Genomic DNA, 22230 nt, shown 5'->3' with positions numbered 1-22230 from the left:
GAGAAGTTACCAAAACACGTGACACAAGTTCACTTTAGCTCAGAAACTGAAAGAAGAGCTGTATTATAAAAGGGACTTAATGTTTATTTATTTATTATATATACATATATATTTTAACCATCTTTAGTTGTGACTTATTTTTTCTTAAAAAGGGGGGAAGGTGCTGACTCTATACACTCTTTGTCAACACTAAATAAGATTGCACTTATTCAGTCATATTCCTGGTCCCTAAATGGTGTTATAATTAGAGCACGATTGAACGGACCAGTAGTGACAACCACTCACTGTCAAACCTAAACCTAATTCACATGTTACATTTGTGTTTTTTCCCCACATATACATTTTACACAAAGAGAAGACGTATGAAAATTCACTTCCATCTCAGTGATAATTGTATATTTATAAACCAGACGGTTATTTATTTTTTACCGTTCCCTTAATGGAAATAAATCACTACCATCAGAATATTGGACAGTTGAATTTAACCTTTTAAATATTTTAAATAATACAACATAATATTGTATTTATGTTGTTTGGTTTTTTAAGCCTCATTTCTATATAGAAAGGTTCCCTTAGTTTTTTTTTAATTCAAAAATTGCATTCAATAATTTCATAGATTTGTTTGATATTCTATTTCCAGTAAATCTTAAAATAAATCAGCTTTTTTTATTTTATTTTATTTCTAACCTTTTTAATTTAATATGATTTATGACGTTATTATATGAATATCATATGAAAATAAGAATATCGAGTTTAGAAAATGTATTATTTAATGATTGTTATTAGATTATCAAATTCTATGAATAAACAATCATATATATATATTTATATATATATATACACACACATACACATTTATTTTAATTTTATGATTGAATTATTAAAAACGACAAAAATTCCACCTTTTAATACCCAAATAATTGAATTAAATGATTCAATAAAAACAGATTCAACCTTTCTATATAGAAATACTAACTAACCTTTAATAATCATTGTTTGGTAAAACAAAAACAAAAACAAAAAAACGACTCTATAGTTTGAATAATAAGTAATAAGGACAAAAATAGTACTAAAGTATCAGCTTTGGAATGGAAATAGAATCTCAGGAATACCTTTTTATTTACTCCACATTTCCAAACGTCGTCCTTCATCAAGATTAAACAATATTTAGAACGAATCATATAATCGGTTGCATAACGTTATAGTACCGTCATCGTGACGTCACACACGAGGAGAGGAGAGAAAAAAATGCCGCTGAAGTTCGAGACAGCTGATCGGACCGGTTCTTCTTCCTAACTTTCATTTTCTCTTCACGATCCAGATTTAAACTTCATAGTTCGCGTGTCGAACACGGATCTGGTCCAGAGAGAACCGCCCCTCGGCGAGGAAACGTCACTTTCTTCCCCCTCCAACCATCTCGTCTGCTAGCGTTAGCCATGTTAGCTTAGCCGACTCACCGGTAACACACACACTCACACAATGGATCCCGGATCGCGTCGCCGCCGCTGCCGGTCCGACTCGGAATCGGAGCCGAACCTGAAGAGCTTCGAGCGGCTGTGCAGCCGCGACGAGGAGGAGCGAGCGGCGGCTCTGGAGGAGCTGAGCCAGGAGGTGCTGGAGTCGCTGGGACTGACGCGACCTGACTCGGCAAAACTCGGCAAAGAAACTCTGCTGCACCTGCTTCGGCTGGCCCACTCGTGCCCCTTACCCGAGGTCCAGACCAAAGCAATGGAGCTGCTGCGGGCGGCGCAGGTAAACACGACGAAACATCCTATAATTACTAATTAATTTTAATTAAAAACAATTAAAATTAATTTTAAAGCGATAAAATTATCGTTAATCCTGGTTTATAACATTTAATCTGATATGACACACGACAATGAGGGGAAAAACTTTATTTTATATCACTTTTTTAGTGACGATTTGATTGGTTGGGTCTACCTGGGTTGCCGGCGATTTCATCAGTCACCGAGCTGTTTTCGTCGGGAGGTGATGCAAGACTCCCCTGCAGACCCGCCCCCTCGGGCTGCCCTCAAAAACACAGCAGACACACCCCCTAAAAACACGCTACATATAGACGCTTTTTCTTTCTTTTTAAAATCGTCAACCTGGCGTTTAAACAGGAGTTTTTTTTTGCGAGAAGTTGTGAAAAGTGCTGCTTCTGGAGATGTCTGTGAGTTTGGCAGGATTTTATAAAAGCTTTTTTTTTTGTAGCTGGAGGTTATAAAAGTTTTTCATCTGCTCAAGAGTCAAGTTCATAGTCGTTTATTTTACTTCTCTCTTTTTAAGCAGAAACTATGGCGCATTGAAAATGAAAGAATGTCGTTATGATGAAGTGACCACTGTTTGTTCTTGTTCTTGTTTGTTAATCTGTGTGTTTTTTTTCCTCTTAAACCTCCACCAGGAACAAGGAGTTGAAGTCCCCAGGGCTCTCGCATCAGGCCCCAGTGCCTTCATTCCTGCCAAACAGGTATTTCATTCTGAGGGTTTTATTCCATCTCTTAACCAGAAAGTGTGGTCAGGCCAGAGACAGGATGCTGCAACATTGCAACATTGAACAGCTCATGTTTTGGCTTCTGACTGACTCAACTTTAGGAGGAACTTTCTTCCACCGAAAACACTCGGCCATACATTATTAATAAGGGATGATGTTGTCAAAACAGTTCAAACCGTTTAGTGATCGTATCCTGCTCCTCATTTTCCTGTTTTTATTTGATTTGTACTTATTTTTATACACATCGTAATCGTCATATAAGGGGAGACGATTCACAAACTTTCCATGTGGGGTATGTATGTATGTAAGTAAGTAAGTAAGTAATTTTTATTTATATAGCGCTTTTCCAGACCAGGGTCACAAAGCGCTTTAACAATCAAAACAATACTCAATAAAGTCTACACTTCAAAGGTCAAGATAAAACTGGTAAAACAACAGGAGTTCCAGAAAATCAAGGAAAAGCCTGAACAAATAGAAACGTCTTAAGATGTTTCTTAAAGGAGTCAGAAGACTCCATCAAGCACAAAGAGAGAGGAAGATCGTTCCAAAGCTTATTTGGAACAATAGATGTTCTTCCTGTGTTGCTTGGCTTTTCCTCTGGTTTTAATACACTGTCCAAAAACATACAGAAGTAGATTGGGAACTTGTCTCTGTGCTCTGCGACAGACTGGTGTCCTGTTCAGGGTGTTCCCCCCCCATGCCTCTCGCCCCGAAGAATCTTGGTTAGACTCCAGCTCTCCATGTCTGGAATGAATGAATGAATGAATGAATGATGATGGTCGTATAATCTGCAGTGTGTGTGTAGTTGCACTGATGGAAAAAGGATATTTTAGTAGCTCTGGTCAGACATGACATTAACGGGTATCTAACAATGTCATAAAGGTTACTGACGTATCTGGCATGTTGTTGTTTTAGCATCACTAGCTGCTATCGCTTCGTATTCTGGCAAAACTGCTTTGTCACGATGATGGCTTTTAGTAAGTAAGTAAGTAATTATTTGTGAAGTGACTTCTCAGACCAGGCTCACAAAGCGCTTAAACAATCACAAACAATACACAGTTTAAATATATACTTTAAAAGGTCAAGACATCATGGAGACAAACACAGGAGTCTCAGAAAATTAATAAAACGCACAAATAAAAGTGTCTTCAGATGTTTCTTGGAGGAGTCAGTAGATCATCAAACACAGAGATGGTTCCAAAGCTTAGGAGCAACAGCCTGGAAGGATTTTTAACATTCTGGTCCTGAAGCGTGTTCAGGAACCATCAGTAGATTCTGATCCACAGACCTCAGAGCCCGAGCTGGGGTGTAAGTCTGGATCAGATCACTGATGGAAGGTCTGACCATGAATAGATCTGAAAGTAAGAACCAGAATTTTAAAATTGATCCTGAAAGAAACTGGCAGCCAGTGAAGAGTTTTAAGGATCGGAGAAATGTGAGTTCTTCTACTAGAGCGGGTCAGAATTTTCGCTGCAGAGTTTTGTATTAGTTGCAGGCGAGACAGATCCTTCTTGTTTAGACATCAAAACAAACTGTTACAATATTCCAGAAGAGAAGAAACAAACGCATGGATTATGTTGTGACAACATTTTCTTAAGTTTAGAGATTTTTCTCCGTTGAAGGAAACAGTTTCTTGTCAGTTGTCTACAGGGTTGAACTACAGACATTACTTTGTCAAATACAACACCCAGGTTTCTCAGGCTCAGTTTGACAGACTGACCTAAGTCACCCAAGTACTGACTCAACCCTGGAACCTTATCATCAGGAGCAATCACCAGAGTTTCAGTTTTGTCCACATTTAGCTGCAAAGTGTTTTCACTCAGCCACTGTTTGACATGTACGTATTATTCCACGTATGGTTTAATGTCGATGTAGAAACCAACTATCTACCATTCCACGTAGAAAACACGGTTATAAGTTTTAACATTTCAACCTTTTTCTTTATTTTAGATTCTTCAAGGACGCGACAAAGACATCCTGATAGAATCTTTCCTCTCGCTGGGTCGGGTGGACCACGTCACCATGGTGATGGCGCTACATCCCGCCTACCTCAGCTGCTTCCTGAGGACCCAGCATGCCTTGCTGGAGCTGGACGGTCCCCTGCCTCGCCACTGGAGACATTACATTGTTGTCATGGTAGGAAAAGCATTGGATGATATTTACTTATGTATAACTTGTATGACTTTACAAACATTTTGACATTTATCTTAATAACATCATGATGGATGATTTACAAACCTTTTTTCAGTTTAAAAAATGTTTGTAAAATAGTAAAACCAGACATTATCGTTGCTATGGGTTACGATGAATCATTGCTCCAGTGTTTCTACCTCGTCATGTGATCGTCTACTGGTCGCGTGATTGGCTGAAAGTTTTAGCAAGTAGCTCTTTTGGTATTTTCTGGTGACACTATGATACCAACATTTTTTATATTGAATTCAAACCACTATGAATTAATAAATAAAGATTTTAGAGGATTTGTTTTTAGAATTTTTGGAATTAGAATATAATTTTTGCTGTGGAAAAAAAATAAAATAATTAATTTAAAATATATAAAATATTATTTAATAAACACAAATTCAACCTTTCGATATACAAGTCTTTGAGTTATATAATTTTTAAAAAAGTATGGTTTCCATGGTTCTGTTTTTATATTGCTTTTTCAGTGTGTTGTATTATTTCATTATTTTATTCTGCACTGAAGCCACAAAAGAATTCATGTTAAGTATCTGAGTCTGAAAAGTTTAATTAAATTCAATATCCTAATGGAACTGATGTACTTTGATAGGACACCTTCGAACAGTGACGTCATACCAAGAGTTCAGAATTTAACATTTCAAAAGACACTAAATAAATAACTTTTTAAACAGACGCACAAGAAAAAAAGTTTTTAATATTTCATCATTGGCAGCTTCACTTTATGTAACTTTTATCTGACTTATGGTCTTGACACACGTCTGAGATTTTAAATGTATATTTTAACAATTATAATGTGTGTATTTTTACAGTCTGCGATTTTAATAATACAGTAAAAAAAAATTGCCTCACAAATGTAGATCTTTGATTTAACATCAATTTAGTTTCTGTAGGATTCGTTTTTTAACAGAAGGATCTATAGATGAGAGACTATTAAATCTACCAGAAATATTAAAGATTTCTAAATGCGTTTGTTTTTCAAATGGATGGATAGAAAGATAGACTCTTGAGATCTCCTTCCGGGAAATAGTTTTTCAGCTCACAGTAACACAGACGATAGATTCATCAAACAATAACAAAGTACCCAGTCGCGCGCAGGTGCTAGTACTGTAGTGGAGGTCCGGGGGTTTAGAGAAGGAAACCGATGCGATATTTCCCTTTCGTTTATTTCCTCACTTCTGTGCCGACATGATCGGAAAATCTATCACTTATAACGCTCAGTTTCGCAGGACTTGTATATCGGTTTCCCGGGAAACTGAGCGACATCAGAGAGGAGCCGCCGGCGCGTCGCGATATCACCAAATCAATAATAAATCCACCTCCTTGTACACGCACACGTGACACAATTTTTAAATGACACTAACAACTTGCTCGTTAGCATACGGTGAAGACGGACAGGTTTGTTTTGAAGTTCACGATCTTGACGAGATGAAAAGTTCTTACGATATGTTGCTTTAACAAAGGAGGTTGACTGGTGTTAGAGTGACTGGATCACTAGTGTTTGACTAGATCATAAGATAGCATTACTTCCGTGTTCAGTGCGCCAGCAAGAAGCGTCGCCATAGCAACCGAGCCTAGCAAGTTGCGTCACACAGTTCACAGACAGACGGAGACGTAAACAACAACGAGACATAGAAGTACAAATTGACAACTTTGACTAATCAGTGTCACGTTCTGTTAAGTAAGTAAGTTTATTTATATAGCGCTTTTCCAGTCCAGGGTCACAAAGCACATAAACAAACAAAACAATACTCAAAAAAGTATATATACTTTAAAGATCAAGTTAATACTGAGAACAACACAGGAGTTCGAGAAAATCAAGGAAAAGCCTGAACAAATAGAAACGTCTTAAGATGTTTCTTAAAGGAGTCAGTAGATCCATCAAGCGCAAAGAGAGAGAAGATCGTTCCAAAGCTTAGGAGCAACAGTCTGAAAAGATTTCTCTCCTCTGGTCCTGAACCGTGTTCAGGAACCATAAGTAGATTCTGATCCACAGACCTCAGAGCCCGAGCTGGGGTGTAAGGCTGGATCAGATCAGTGATTTAAGGAGTCTGACCATGAATAGATCTGAAAGTAAGAACCAGAATTTTAAAGTTGATCCTGAAAGAAACTGGAAGCCAGTGAAGAGTTTTAAGGACCGGAGAAATGTGAGTTCTTCTACTTGAGAAATGCTCGATTTACACAATAAAAATGATAAATTATCGCATATGTATTCAATATGCATATCGCACGTGCCAATATTTTTCCGATGTATACCGTGGAGCCCTAGACAGTAGTTAGTCCAGGGATCTCCTCTGTTATCACCAGTGAGTCCAGCTTCAACCTCAGAGCTCCTGATCAACTTGTGTCACCAACACTGTAAACAAAGGTTTCAGCAGAAAAGTGTAATCTCGCAGCTCGAAACAAAAAGGAGTTTGTTCTCTTCATTAAAATAATCCGGTTGTTTTTTTGTTTTGTTTTTTTTCCAACCAGGCGGCAGCTCGCCATCACTGCTCGTACCTGGTGCAGCAGCACAGCACGGGGTTCTTGGACGCCGGCGGCGAGGAGAGTTGGCTCAACGGACTGGAGAACGCTCCGGACAAACTGTGCAGCCTGCAGACCCTCAACAAGCTGCTGGCGCACAGACCCTGGCTCGTCCGGCAGCAGCACATCCAGGTCCAGCACCGACTCGCTTCTCGTGCACGTCTGCTGGGTCACCACAGACTCGGGTCTAGACCGGGGGAACCTTGAATTATATAAAGTTATTCTTTCTTTAAATGAGATCAAAGCTTTTAAGAACCAAATGATTTCTTATAACCTTTAGAGGTGTTTACTGACTATATGAAATTTATCTTAAGTCTTAAATATAAACCTCTTCTTTGGCTTCATCAATTAAAATATCCTGCATCAACTTTTCATAAACAGATTTATTCACAGTTAACTAAATAAAACTATGTGTCATCATAACGCTGCATCAGCAGAAGTCCTGGGCTAGTTTCTCTGCAACAAGAAGATCCATGTGGAGTTTTGTTTAACTCTTTTTTTAATACTTCACTTAACCCTTGTGTTATCTCAGGGTCAAGGTGAACGACCCTGAGATAACACAAGGGATACCTTGACTATTGTCCTGACATGTCGAAAGTCAAACGTGATTTTTAGAGTAAAACACCTTTCAGAAATTTTACAATTTATACACCTAATTGTATCTAAATCTAAATATAAAAAACGACAACCATTTTTTCTTTCTCTGTGGCCCAGTAAAGCATTGTTTTTTGTTTTTTTTGTTCATTTTTGTGTCTCGGGCTAAATGTACATTTGTTGAGACAAATCTAGCAACTTGTTTCGAGCTCAGTTTAAGAGCTTATATCTTATCTTACAAAATGTAATAGTTTTACAAACAATAAAAAGCTTAAATTAAACCACATAAAAAACACAAAAATGTATACAGCTGATAACACCTGTGATATGAACACCAGCGTTTCACAACCAAAATACTTTCGAATGCTCACAATACTATCTAGTTGGTAAAAATTCAAACATTAAAATATTTTTACAATATTTGACAAAAGTGGATTGGTGCTCTTTTGCGAAGGCCCGCTGGCCAAATCCGGCTCGGCAAGTCATTATATGTGGCCCGAAAAGAAAGTAGATTAATGTTGATATCTTGACCCATAAAGGTGTTCGTTTGTAAGACGGATTCAAGATCGACAATATCACGATCACTTTCTGTCAAAATGTAATCAATAGCTTTGACATTCTTTTTTCAGTCTAGATCTGAATGGAATAACAGCAACATTCCTTATGTCGTCTCTGGGTCAATGTGACCCAAAGGCCGTGTTTGTGGTATCCCTTGTTTGGTCTCTGGGTCAAGGTGAACGACCTCCCTGGCTTCCATGAATACATATGCAGTGTTTGAGGTTGTTGATCTTAAACAAAATGCAACACAAGGGATACCACAAACACATTTTTTTTCGGGCCTTTGGCTCACCTTGACCCTGAGATAACACAAGGGTTATTAACTTACCAATTTGGACACTCTGTAAATATAAAGGATGTGTATTATCCAAAAATATGGCGATACTATACGTATAGCGATAAAGGTGTTTGTGGTATCCCTTGAGTTGTCTCTGGGTCAAGGTGATCCGAAGGCCTGAAAACAAATGTGTTTGTGGTATCCCTTGTGTTGTCTCTGGGTCAAGGTGATCCGAAGGCCTGAAAACAAATGTGTTTGTGGTGTCCCTTGTGTTGTCTCTGGGTCAAGGTGATCCGAAGACCTGAAAACAAATGTGTTTGTGGTATCCCTTGTGTCGTCTCTGGTTCAATGTGACCCAAAGGCCGAAAAACGAATGTTCGTGGTACCCCTTGTGTCGTCTCTGGGTCAATGTGACCCAAAGGCGGAAAAACGAATGTGTTTGTGATATCCCTTGTGTCGTCTCTGGGTCAATGTGACCCAAAGGCTGAAAAACAAATGTGTTTGTAGAATCCCTTGTGTTGTCTCTGGGTCAAGGTGACCCGAAATGATCCGGTCTAAGACAAAGAGGTGTTATTTTCAGCGTTGGTTTAATCTTTTGGTGTAGTTTGAGCTAAATGTTTCCTGTAACTCTTAACAGGAGCTGGTGTGTCCCGGCGCCGACCCGCGCTGGTCTCTGGCCGAGCTCATCCACGCCGTGGTTCTGATGGCTCACGCTCACGCCATGTGCTCGCTGGTGTGGGGCTGCGGCATCACCACGGAACCCGACCACGCGGGAGGGTATTCCTTCCAGCCCTCGCTGAGCCCGCTGCCTCGCAGCCCGCACAGCCCCGCCCACGAGGACGGGCGTCAGGAGGTGAGGGACGGGTCACGGGTTCTTGATCCGGCCCGGTGTGTTGATCCATGTCGGCTCTGTTTGTGCGCAGCTGAACGTGGGAGCGGTGGAGGTGGAGGTGCTGATGAAGAAGATGGTGGAGCTGCAGCAGCTGGAGGAAGAATGCACTCAAGAGGAAATGGTGACTCGCTTCGAGAGGGAGCGAAGCGAGAGCATCCCGACAGGTACGAGCGACTCTGACACACAAGCCCGCCTCGTGGTCTGAGCTTCTGTCTCTCCCGGTCCAGCCGTGGTGCGAGGATCCCCGCCCGACCTGCTGCTGCGTCTGGTGCAGGATCCAGAGTTCAGATACGAGGACTTCGCCCCCAAAGGAGAGCAGTCGCCCCCCACCATGCGGGCGCAGGTAGTTTGGACTCGTCGTGCTGCGGTTTGTGTAGTCGGTGTTTGATTGTGTAACATTGGCAGGATTACTCGTGGGAGGATCACGGCTTCTCATTGGTCAACAGGCTGTTGCCTGACATGGGTCAGCTGCTGGACGAGAAGTTTCAGGTGCAACCTTTGTTTGATCTAAATATTTGATTAATGTGTGAGATTCAGTAGTGTTTATTTATGTATTTTTTGAAAGACATGGTAATACTCCGTACGAGGTATTTTGTCTAGTAAATGAAGCTGGAGTAGTAACTGTTGTGTTACAGGTTGTCACTAACCTGACCTACCACCGGATGGCGATGCATTACTGTGAAGACACTGAGACTTTGAGGAAAGCTCTGTGGAACTACATCCACTGTCTGTTTGGTATTAGGTATGTTTTACACGTGTACACTGTACATACATGTACACACTCATGTACATATGTATATATATATATATATATATATATATATATATACATATGTGTACATGTATAAATATATACACACGCATATACACTTATATACATATAAATAAACATACAGTATAAATATACTTAAACACACACATATACACAGACATGAGATATATTTATTATCCCACAGTGGGGAGAGAACATGTATACTTTAAGACGTTTCTATTTGTTCAGGCTTTTCCTTGATTTTCTGGAACTCCTGTGTTGTTCTCAGTATTATCTTGATCTTTAAAGTATGTCCTTTTTTGAGTATTGTTTTAATTGTTAAAGCGCTTTGTGACCCTGGTCTGGAAAAGCGCTATATAAATAAATATTACTTACTTATTTACTTACTTACAAAAACATGCACATATACAGTACACTTGTATACATGTACACAAACATGTACAGTATGCTTATACATATACAAACATTTATACACTTGTTTACATATACAGAAACATATACAGTATACTTTTACATATACACACACATATACACTTGTATACATATACAGTATACTTTTACATATACAAACATTTATACATTTCTATACATATACACAAACATATACAGTATACTTTTACATATACACACACATATACACTTGTATACATATACAGTATACTTTTACATATACAAACATTTATAAACTTGTATACGTATACACACATATACACTTGTATGCATATATTATTAGGTATATTTTACACACGTACACTGTACATTCATATAAACACTCATGTACTAAACACAAACGTATGCAATATACATATACACACACATATATACTTGTACAGAAATATACATTTAGAGACATGCATATATATACACAGACAATCACAATTACACATGCACTTATAAATATGCACAATTAAAATTACATATACACATACACTTGCATATGCAGTGTGCACACACACACATATACACACAACATACAAAAATGTGCATATGTTTTTGAACACATACACATACATAAACACACGCATACATTCTCACGGTTCTCTCACATTTCTATTGACAGATACGACGATTACGACTATGCCACCGTCAATGAGTTGTTAGAGCGCCCCCTGAAGGTCTATGTGAAAACAGTCGCCTGTCACCCAGAACAGACCACGGCCCGCATTTACCACGACTTCTGGAAACACTTCAGACACTCCGAAAAGGTACGAGACATCCTTCAACCCCCGGGACCGATCCACGTGACACGGTTTTTCTCTCTGACTAAATATTTAAACATTTTAATAATACAATCTCTGTTGTTGTTGTTGTTGTTGTTTGTTCCAGGTTCACGCCAACCTCATCGTGATGGAGGCCCGGCTCCAGGCGGCGCTGCTGTACACGCTCCGGGCCATCACTCAATACATGAGATGATGCACACGACACACACTCTTGCAGACGCTGAGCCAGCTGTGTTGCATCACACCCATCATCACACACACACACACACACACACTACAATATGACCCAGTGTTAATATTCTGATGCTGCTCTGCTACAATGATTTACGACGTTTGCTCGACTTTTTTGCACTGAAATTTTTATCAGATTTTGTTGTTTTGAACGGGATCACACATATCCCCCCCCATCCCCCCGGCATCCCAATCCTGCATTCATCTATGCCTCGCCGTAATCCTGTACGCTGAAATGAACCTTAGGAATCTAAAAAGTTGTATTTTTATAGGCAATAAAGATTGTATTTAAAAATAAGACGTAGTCTCTTGTTATTTATCAGATAAATGTTACACTCATTTTTTTTTAAGTTGTTATTATGGCTCGATTTTAAGAGAATCTTATGTCAAAGTCTGTGTTAATCCGATTTATTGTGCATATTATAGGATGAAGCTTTTTATAAAAGTTTATTTTAATACATCATAGGTTACATGAAGATCAGTGTGTAGTTTTTTTGTAATTCAATATTTAAGGAACACAATTTAAACCCTACACATTTTTTAAATCAAGTATTTTGGTTTCTGTCTTTTGATTATCTGAATAAAATGTATTTTTGTTACTTTTATCCTTAAAATACAAGATCCTGTGAATTAAATTGAACAAAAAAGAAAACCGCCTCTAGATGGCACTAAAGACACGCAATTCTACCAACATTCAAACGCGAATTAAATAATTATTTAATTTATAATCTAAAAGATAGTTTAACCAACCATTATGTTGCGTGTCAAGCGCTGAATAATTAGTAATAAAAAATAAATAAATATCTATTATCACATTAAGGCTGTCGGAGCTGATTACTGTAACGTAGTCGTGACGTCACTCCGGGGTGGACCCGCCCGTACGGTTAAAATGCCGTTGCTCGGGAGAACTCGGCTTCTCTCGTGCGCATCCCGAAGCGTCCCACTGCGCAGGACACCTCAAACTTTTACCGGGAAAACATCACTCGGGTAAGTTTGCGAATTTTATATTTTTTTTAAACTTTTTTTTTAGTTTGACAAACTACTGTATTTGTTTCATATCTAGTTGTGAGTCATATCCGCAGTGTTGTGTTCTCGTATTTGATTCAACACGTCAGGAATGTAAAGTATTTTCAGTAATGATTAAATAAAAGTAAAAACGTTTTTAACTATTATGTTGTCGTACACAGCTACGGAACCCCGGAAGTGACATTTGAGGGGGGAAATAATGACTATATTGTGTTTATACTTGTACAATATATTCAAGAAAAATGAGAGTAAAGAGTGAATCTACAAAAAAAGGGTAACATAAGTAATAAAGTTGTTTTTAGTCAGATGTTGCTCAATGAAGGAACATGACCAGAGAAAAACATTTAGTTTAAGGCTAATATGTAGTTTTTAAAACACATATTCTAAGTATAATCTTAATAAAATACTTTGCTGTTAAGAGTTTTTATTTTTATTTTTACTCTAGTTTTAAAAGTATCATCGCCTCAATGGAGATGATTGTTTGGGATAAAGATAATTATCGATAAAGATAATTAAACAAATATTAATATTCACTATCCAGTGCTCATTACATAGTATTGAGTGAAGAAAGTAGAGTAAAAAGTATTACTTTTCTCTAGTTTTTCCACACTTGAGGTTTGTGTTGTGAAACTGAAGAGTTCACAGTGTTTTGAAAAGGAAGTAGAGAAGTTGATCAATCGAGACCATTGTGTCAATATCGAGAGTGTCATGGTCACTTCCTGTTCATGTATTTTGTCCAATACCTCAGCCGTGACCTGGACGATCAATAAATACTTACTTACTTACTTACTCGCTCAAGTATTCACTCTCTAAAGTGTGTTATTGATCTGCTAGCATAGAATTATTAGCATGTCCTATCAACCCATGTCCTCTTAAAAAAACTGCTTTATTTCTAGCTTTATTTTATTAATAACACCTTCTTTCTAACGCTCTACTTTAATCTATGGTTGAATGAAAGAAAAGAAAATATTGAGAACAGTCGTCCGAGGCTGGACTTCATCACTTCCTGTTTCTCTACGAGGTCAGTTCCTGCCTTTATCCTCGGGGGCTAGTCAGGAAGGAAAGAGGCGTGGAGAGGTATTTTAGTTTGATGGAGAGAAGTATCGTGTGAGGAGAAGTTACAGGGAGACCCTGTTGTGTCAGCGACACACACTTACAGTATGTACACACACTTACAGTATATACACACATACATATTCATACACACAAATGTATACATACACAAATATGCACATAGATATACACACATACAGTATATATACACACACATATTCATACAAACGAATGATTACTGATACAAACATGCTCACATATATAAATACACACATATACACACATACAGTATATATATATATATATATATATATATATATATATATATATAAATACACATACACTATATACACACACATATTCATACTCACAAATGATTACTGATACAAACATGGTCACACATGTAATTACACACATATATACACATACAGTATATATATATATATATATATATATATATATACACATACACTATATACACATACATATTTATTCAGACGAATAATTACTGACACAAACATGCTCACACATATAAATACAAACATACAGTATATATAAACACACATACATATTCATACACACAAATGTATACACACACAAATATGCGCACAGATATACACACACATACAGTACATATACACACACATACGCTATATACACACACACACATATTCATACACACAAATGATTACTGACACAAACATGCTCACACATATAAATACACACATATACACAAAAACAGTATATATACACATACACTATATACACATACATATTTATGCAGACGAATGATTACTGACACAAACATGCTCACACATATAAATACATATATACACACATACAGTATATATACACACACATACATATTCATACACACAAATGTATACATACACAAATATGCGCACACATATACACACATACATATTCATACACACGAATGATTACTGACACAAACATGCGCACACATATACACATACATACACACACATACAGTATATATACACACATACATATTCATACAAATATGCACACATATATATATTCACACACATATATACACACAATATTAGACACACATGTGTACACACATACAGTATATATACACACACACATATTCATACACATGAATGTATATTGACACAAACATGCGCACACATATAAATACACACATATACACACAAACAGTATATATACACACACAAACAAATTCATACACATGAATGTATATTGACACAAACATGCGCACACATATACACACATACATATTCATACACACGAATGTATACACACACAAATATGCACACATATATACAAACATACAGTATATGTACACACACACATTCATACACACACAAATATGCACACACACGTATACATACATACAGTGTATATACACACACATACATATTCACATACACAAATGTGTACACATTCAAAAAGAACAGTTTCATTTTCATCTTCTTAGTTCAATTGTGACTAAGAAGAGGAAGATGATCTTTATCTCCGTCACACCAACTACACAATGATGAAGATAAACCAGCGCACACACATTGTGATGCACATTCTTCAGTCGTCTGTAGAGGACACAGTGACATCATGTGGAAACAGGACGTCCTGCTGGACAAGACGTTAACAACCCCTTCTTTGCCTGTGTGTAGCAAGTGTGTTGTTGTGTGCGATTGTTTAGTGATAGCCTGTTTCCCATTGTCCTGTCGGTCGACGCACACTCGGCATCCTGTGCACGTGACAGCGACAATAAAGGGGAAAAAAGTATTGGACAAAAAAAAAGTTGTTGTGTTTGAGAAAACACTTTTTTTACTCTTCTACTATAAATGTACACAAATATGTATACTTGTATACATATACACACACATATACACTTGTATCGATAACACAAACATATATAGTATACTTATACACAAAAATATACATAAACACTTATATACATATAAACAAACAGGTATACTTATACGCATACATACATATACACTTGTATACATATAAACAATCAGGCATACTTATACGTATACACAAACATAAACACTTGTATACATATAAACAAACAGGTATACTTAAACTTATACACACATATACACCTGTATACATATAAACAAACAGTTATACTTATACGTATACACAAACATATACACTTGTATACATATAAACAAACAGGTATACTTATACGTATACACAAACATATACACTTGTATACATATAAACAAACAGGTATACTTAAACTTATACACACACATATACACCTGTATACATATAAACAAACAGTTATAGTTATACGTATACACAAACATATACACTTGTATACATATAAACAAACAGGTATACTTAAACTTATACACACACATATACACCTGTATACATATAAACAAACAGGTATACTTATACGTATACACAAACATATACACTTGTATACATATAAACAAACAGTTATACTTATACACACACATATACACTTGTATACATATAAACAAATAGTTATACTTGTACGTATACACACACATATACACTTGTATATATATAAACAAACAGGTACACTTATACACAAAAATATACATAAACACTTATATACATATAATCAAACCGGTACACTTATACGTATACATGCATATACACTTGTATACATTAAAACAAACAGGTATACGTATACACACACATACAGTATATGCTTGTATAAATATAAACAAACAGGTATACTTATACGTATACACACACATATATACACTTATATATATATATATAAACAAACGGGTATACTTATACGTATACACACATGTACACTTATAAACATATAAACAAACAGGTATACTTATACCTATACACACACATATACACTTGTATACAGGGTGTGTGTCGCTTTGTTAATGTGTGTCTGGTCGTCACTGACTTGTGATTTTTAATTTTTCTTCAAGTTGTGATGAGTCATGCTAACACCAACACTAGCATGTTGAAGGAAAATAACTATATAAAACTCAATAACATGGCCTTTGAATTTTTCATTTAAATATTTTAATGCATTTTTTTTTGTCTTAAAAAAATCCTGGACAAAACTGGATATTTTATGGAAAATATATTTGAATAGTTCCTTTATTATTATTATTGTAATATTATATAATTATTATCCTTGACATTTTTATTTTTGAATAATTGAATTAAAAAACTAAATATTACAAAATGAATGGATTTTTTTGCACATAGAGTTTAATATTCTTATTCAAATAATTTAAAAAAAATTGTCTAAATTCTATATTTTAGAATTCATAGCCTTTTAAATTATAAAATATAAAAATGTTCATTATAATTGTGGCACCAGACATTACCAACAGAGCACCGAGCTACTTGATCAGAAGGGTCATGTGATCATCTGTGCGTCACATGATTGGCTGAAAGCTATTTTTCTTTTTTCTCAATCACACAAACCTCCAATCCTACAAGTTGTTCAGCTGATTGAATTGGTTTGTGTGTTTTTATACGCGTGTGAATTGAGCTCCTTGTCTGATCTCATCTATATTTTGATGTCGTTTTCCAACATTTTTACCTGAGAATTAATAAACAGATAAAGTAGTAGAAAAGATACAACCCTTCATGACCATAGACGACAGTGGGAACAAACATCGACCAGAAAGACTTTTGTCTCTTGGCTCAGCTCCTTTATCACCATGACTGAGCAAGTGTGACTGAGGACGCTCTTATCTTTCCCTCACTCGTGAACAAGACCCTGAGTATAATAAGTATATATAATAATTGAAGCATAAAATATGATAAAATAAACCCAACGAATAATATTCATCTGTTCCAAAAATAAAATAATGAAATACAATATTATGAAGATTTGAATATATATATATAGACGGTATGACACCACGGACTAGAACAAGAAAGCTTAATAAATTGCTACTTGAGATGATCACTGATTGGTTCATTATATATATATATATATATATATATATATATATATATATACTATATAAAATAATTAAACAAATATGTGTAAAACCTACTTCTGAATAAGGGTTCAACAAATTTGTTTAATTGAAATTAAATGATATTAAATTTTATTATTTAATTATAGTTGAATTTTTTTTTATTATAGTAAAAAATGGTTTGATTATAGTTGAAAATTGTTGGATTATAGTTGAAAATTGTTTGATTATAGTTGAAAATTGTTTGATTATAGTAAAAAATTGTTTGATTTTATTAAAAAAAAAGTTTGATTACAGTTGAAAATGGTTTTATTATAGTAAAAAATGGTTTGATTACAGTTGGAAATTGTTGGATTATAGTTGAAAATTGTTTGATTTTAGTTGAAAATTGTTTGATTATAATTGAAAATTGTTTGATTATAGTTAAAAATTGTTTGATTATAGTTGAAAATTATTTGATTATAGTTGAAAATTGTGTGATTATAGTTGAAAATTGTTTGATTATAGTTGAAAATTGTTTGATTATAGTTGAAAATTATTTGATTATAATTGAAAATTGTTTGATTATAGTTTAAATTGTTTGATTAAAGTTGAAAATTGTTTGATTATAGTTGAAAATTATTTGATTATAGTTTAAATTGTTTGATTAAAGTTGAAAATTGTTTGATTATAGTTGAAATTATTTGATTATAGTTGAAAATTGTGTGATTATAATTGAAAATTGTTTGATTATAGTTGAAAATTGTTTGATTATAGATGAAAATGATTTGATTATAATTGAAAATTGTTTGATTATAGTTTAAATTGTTTGATTAAAGTTGAAAATTGTTTGATTATAGTTGAAAATTGTTTGATTATAGTTTAAATTGTTTGAATAAAGTTGAAAATTGTTTGATTATAATTGAAAATTGTTTGATTATAGTTTAAATTGTTTGATTAAAGTTGAAAAATGTTTGATTATAGTTGAAAATTGTTTGATTATAGTTTAAATTGTTTGAATAAAGTTGAAAATTGTTTGATTATAGTTTAAATTGTTTGATTAAAGTTGAAAATTGTTTGATTATAGTTTAAATTATTTGATTATAGTTAAAAAGGGTTTGGTTTCATTAGAGTTGAAAACTGACGTTAAGTACAATATGATTGAAACAAATAAAAAAAGAACAAAAAAACAAACAGGTTTTCCCAGTGAATTACACTTCAGATGAAAGTTGAGAAAACAAGAATATTAAAATAAAAATAATAAACGAGTCTCATCTCAACTGTGGCTCTGACTCGCGGTTGTATGACTCAGTTCTTTGTGTAAACGATGCAGGATTGTTGAAGGAGTGCGTGGGACGCAGGAGCACAAGTGCATGAATGATGTTCTGGCAGGAGTGAGTTCCATCAGCGCAGACAAAGACAGAACCTTGAAGTCTGGATCTTTCACGCAGCTCAAAGGTTGAGCCTCAAATTCAGACTATGTGGGACGTTTGTTGTTCTTTGTTGTTCAGCCGTGAAGTCACGCTGAGAAACGTCAACACCATCTTCGTCTTCCTGCGAGCCTCGCATGGAAGCAGCATTTGATGCATTTTTCCTGGATTAAAAGACAGGATGACGTCAAACGAATCCCGGGACATGAAAATGGTGTCGTTCAGAGATAAGAGAATAAAGAACGAACCTTTATTTCTGATTCTCTGAACGTGTCACATGATGATAACAAATGTAGCAGGATTCTCATCTTTCAGCTTGTTCCTCATGAGCTCCTGTAGATGTTCTGTTGTGCAGTAGTTGAAAATTGTTTGATTATAGTTGAAAATTGTTAGATTACAGTTGAAAATTGTTTGATTACAGTTGAAAATTGTTAGATTACAGTTGAGAATTGTTTGATTATAGTTGAGAATTGTTTGATTATAGTTGAGAATTGTTTGATTATAGTTGAAAATTGTTAGATTATAGTTGAGAATTGTTTGATTATAGTTGAAAATTGTTAGATTATAGTTGAGAATTGTTTGATTATAGTTGAAAATGGTTTGATTATAGTTGAAAATTGTTTGATTACAGTTGAAAATTGTTAGATTACAGTTGAGAATTGTTTGATTATAGTTGAGAATTGTTTGATTATAGTTGAAAATTGTTAGATTATAGTTGAGAATTGTTTGATTATAGTTGAGAATTGTTTGATTATAGTTGAGAATTGTTTGATTATAGTTGAAAATTGTTAGATTATAGTTGAGAATTGTTTGATTATAGTTGAGAATTGTTTGATTATAGTTGAGAATTGTTTGATTATAGTTGAAAATTGTTTGATTATAGTTGAAAATTGTTTGATTACAGTTGAAAATTGTTAGATTACAGTTGAGAATTGTTTGATTATAGTTGAGAATTGTTTGATTATAGTTGAAAATTGTTTGATTATAGTTGAAAATTGTTAGATTATAGTTGAGAATTGTTTGATTGTAGTTGAAAATTGTTTGATTATAGTTGAGAATTGTTTGATTGTAGTTGAAAATTGTTTGATTATAGTTGAAAATTGTTTGATTATAGTTGAAAATTGTTAGATTACAGTTGAGAATTGTTTGATTATAGTTGAAAATTGTTTGATTATAGTTGAAAACGATTTTCTACTATAATCAAAGAATTGTTTACTCAAATCAAATGATTTTCAAATATAATAAAAACAAATTTTAACTAAAATCAAACTATTTTCAACTTAAATTACATGATTTTCAACAGTAATCAAACAACTCTCAACTATAATCAAACTATTTTTTAACTAAAATCAAATGATTTTCAAATATAATCAAACAATCTCTAACTAAAATCTAAAGATTTTCAACTACTATCAAACGTCATATAAAAACCAGATCTTAGACACACACACTCACACACATGTATTTGAGAGAAGACGGTGGACACTTGAGGACAGGAAATGATCAGTAGAAACAGGAAGTTAAACATATATTGACTTCAGTGTGTGAATGTTTGCTACACCACAATATCTCCTCTCAAACATACAACCGTGTCACAGATGCAAACTATCATAAAGGACCATAACGTTGTGTTTCTTCAGGCTCTAAAGTCCTTCACATGAACATCTGAGACTTGTGTGTCTGCAGCAGCAGGTTGTTGTGGTTCCTCTGGTCACTGAAAGAACGGCATAGAAACTGTGGTTAATGAGTGACTGACTTGAGAGTTTCCTCTTCTTGTCAGAGCACAAAACAATTCATACGTTTTCTACTTTAGTGAGGTCGAAAAATGATCACATGACTTACATGCATGATCACATGACACACATGCATCGTCACATGACACACATACATGATGACATGACACACGTAAATGATATCATGACACACGTAAATGATAACATGACACATATAAATGATGGCATGAAACCTTTAAACGATGACATGACACACGTAAATGATCACATGACACACGTAAGAGTGATCACATGACATACATAATTTATGACATGACGCACGTAAATGATCACATGACGCACGTAAATGATCACATGACACACATAAATGATGGCATGAAACCTGTAAACGATGATCTGACACACTTAAATGATCACATGACACACGTAAGGGTGATCACATGACATACATAATTTATGACATGACGCACGTAAATGATCACATGACACACATAAATGATGGCATGAAACCTGTAAACGATGACCTGACACACTTAAATGATCACATGACACACGTAAGAGTGATCACATGACATACAAAATTAATGACATGACACACGTAAATGATCACATTACACACATAAATGATGGCATGACACACATAAAAGATGACATGACACATGCAAATGATGACATGACACACGTACACAATGAGATGACACATGTAATTGATGACATGACACATGGCACATGTAAGTGATCACATGACACATGTAAATGATCACATGACACACGTAAATGATGACATGACGCATGTAAACAATGACATGACACACGTAAATGATGACATGATGCACGTAGATGATCAAATGACTCACGTAGATGATCACATGACATACGTAAATGATGACATGACACATGTCAATGATGACATGACACACATAAATGATGACATGACACATAAATGATGGCATGACACACATAAAAGATGAAATGACACATGTAAATGATGGCATGACTCACGTTAACGATGACATGACACGCGTCAATGATGACATGACACATGTAAATGATGACATGCCACACATAAATGATGACATGACACATGTAAATGATGACATGACATTTAAATGATGACATGGCACACGTAAACAATGACATGACACATGTAAATTATGACATGACACATGTAAATCATCACATGACGCATGTAGATGATCACATGACATACGTAAATCATCACATGCCACACATAAATGATGACATGACACATGTAAATGATGACATGCCACACATAAATGATGACATGACACACATAAATGATGACATGACACATGT

The 22230-nt window shown here is 35.2% G+C and overlaps 2 protein-coding genes across 4 annotated transcripts in view; both read left to right on the top strand.

Annotated features, from left to right (window-relative positions):
• The first annotated feature begins 1225 nt into the window (after positions 1-1225).
• Positions 1226-12055, top strand: sesn2 (sestrin 2). Its single transcript, XM_087786397.1, has 11 exons — positions 1226-1752; positions 2405-2470; positions 4445-4630; positions 7163-7345; positions 9280-9495; positions 9566-9698; positions 9762-9877; positions 9940-10023; positions 10170-10276; positions 11367-11511; positions 11633-12055. Exons 1-11 carry the CDS (start codon positions 1480-1482, stop codon positions 11717-11719), a joined length of 1596 nt encoding a protein of 531 aa, XP_087642523.1. The 5' UTR covers positions 1226-1479; the 3' UTR covers positions 11720-12055.
• Positions 12056-12654: 599 nt separating this feature from the next.
• The window catches only part of yrk (Yes-related kinase), a 61384-nt gene continuing 51808 nt past the window's right edge, over positions 12655-22230 (top strand). For all 3 annotated transcript variants that reach the window (XM_087786395.1, XM_087786394.1, XM_087786396.1), the window contains exon 1: positions 12655-12744. The gene's annotated coding sequence lies outside the window, so the exon portion shown is untranslated. The remainder of the gene's footprint in view (positions 12745-22230) is intronic.

This window comes from Callionymus lyra, chromosome 3 (assembly GCF_982586985.1).
Source record: "Callionymus lyra chromosome 3, fCalLyr1.hap1.1, whole genome shotgun sequence".
Taxonomy (NCBI): Eukaryota; Metazoa; Chordata; class Actinopteri; order Syngnathiformes; family Callionymidae; genus Callionymus; species Callionymus lyra.
The sequence above is the reverse complement of the archived record's forward strand: the minus strand, read 5'-3'. Positions and strand labels throughout refer to the sequence as shown.

Coding starts and splice junctions, on each gene's coding strand:
- sesn2 (XM_087786397.1), top strand. CDS start 1,480: ATGGATCCCGGATCGCGTCGCCGCCGCTGCCGGTCCGACTCGGAATCG. Junction 1,753..2,404: donor AGCTGCTGCGGGCGGCGCAG/GTAAACACGACG, acceptor AACCTCCACCAG/GAACAAGGAGTTGAAGTCCC. Junction 2,471..4,444: donor CCTTCATTCCTGCCAAACAG/GTATTTCATTCT, acceptor TCTTTATTTTAG/ATTCTTCAAGGACGCGACAA.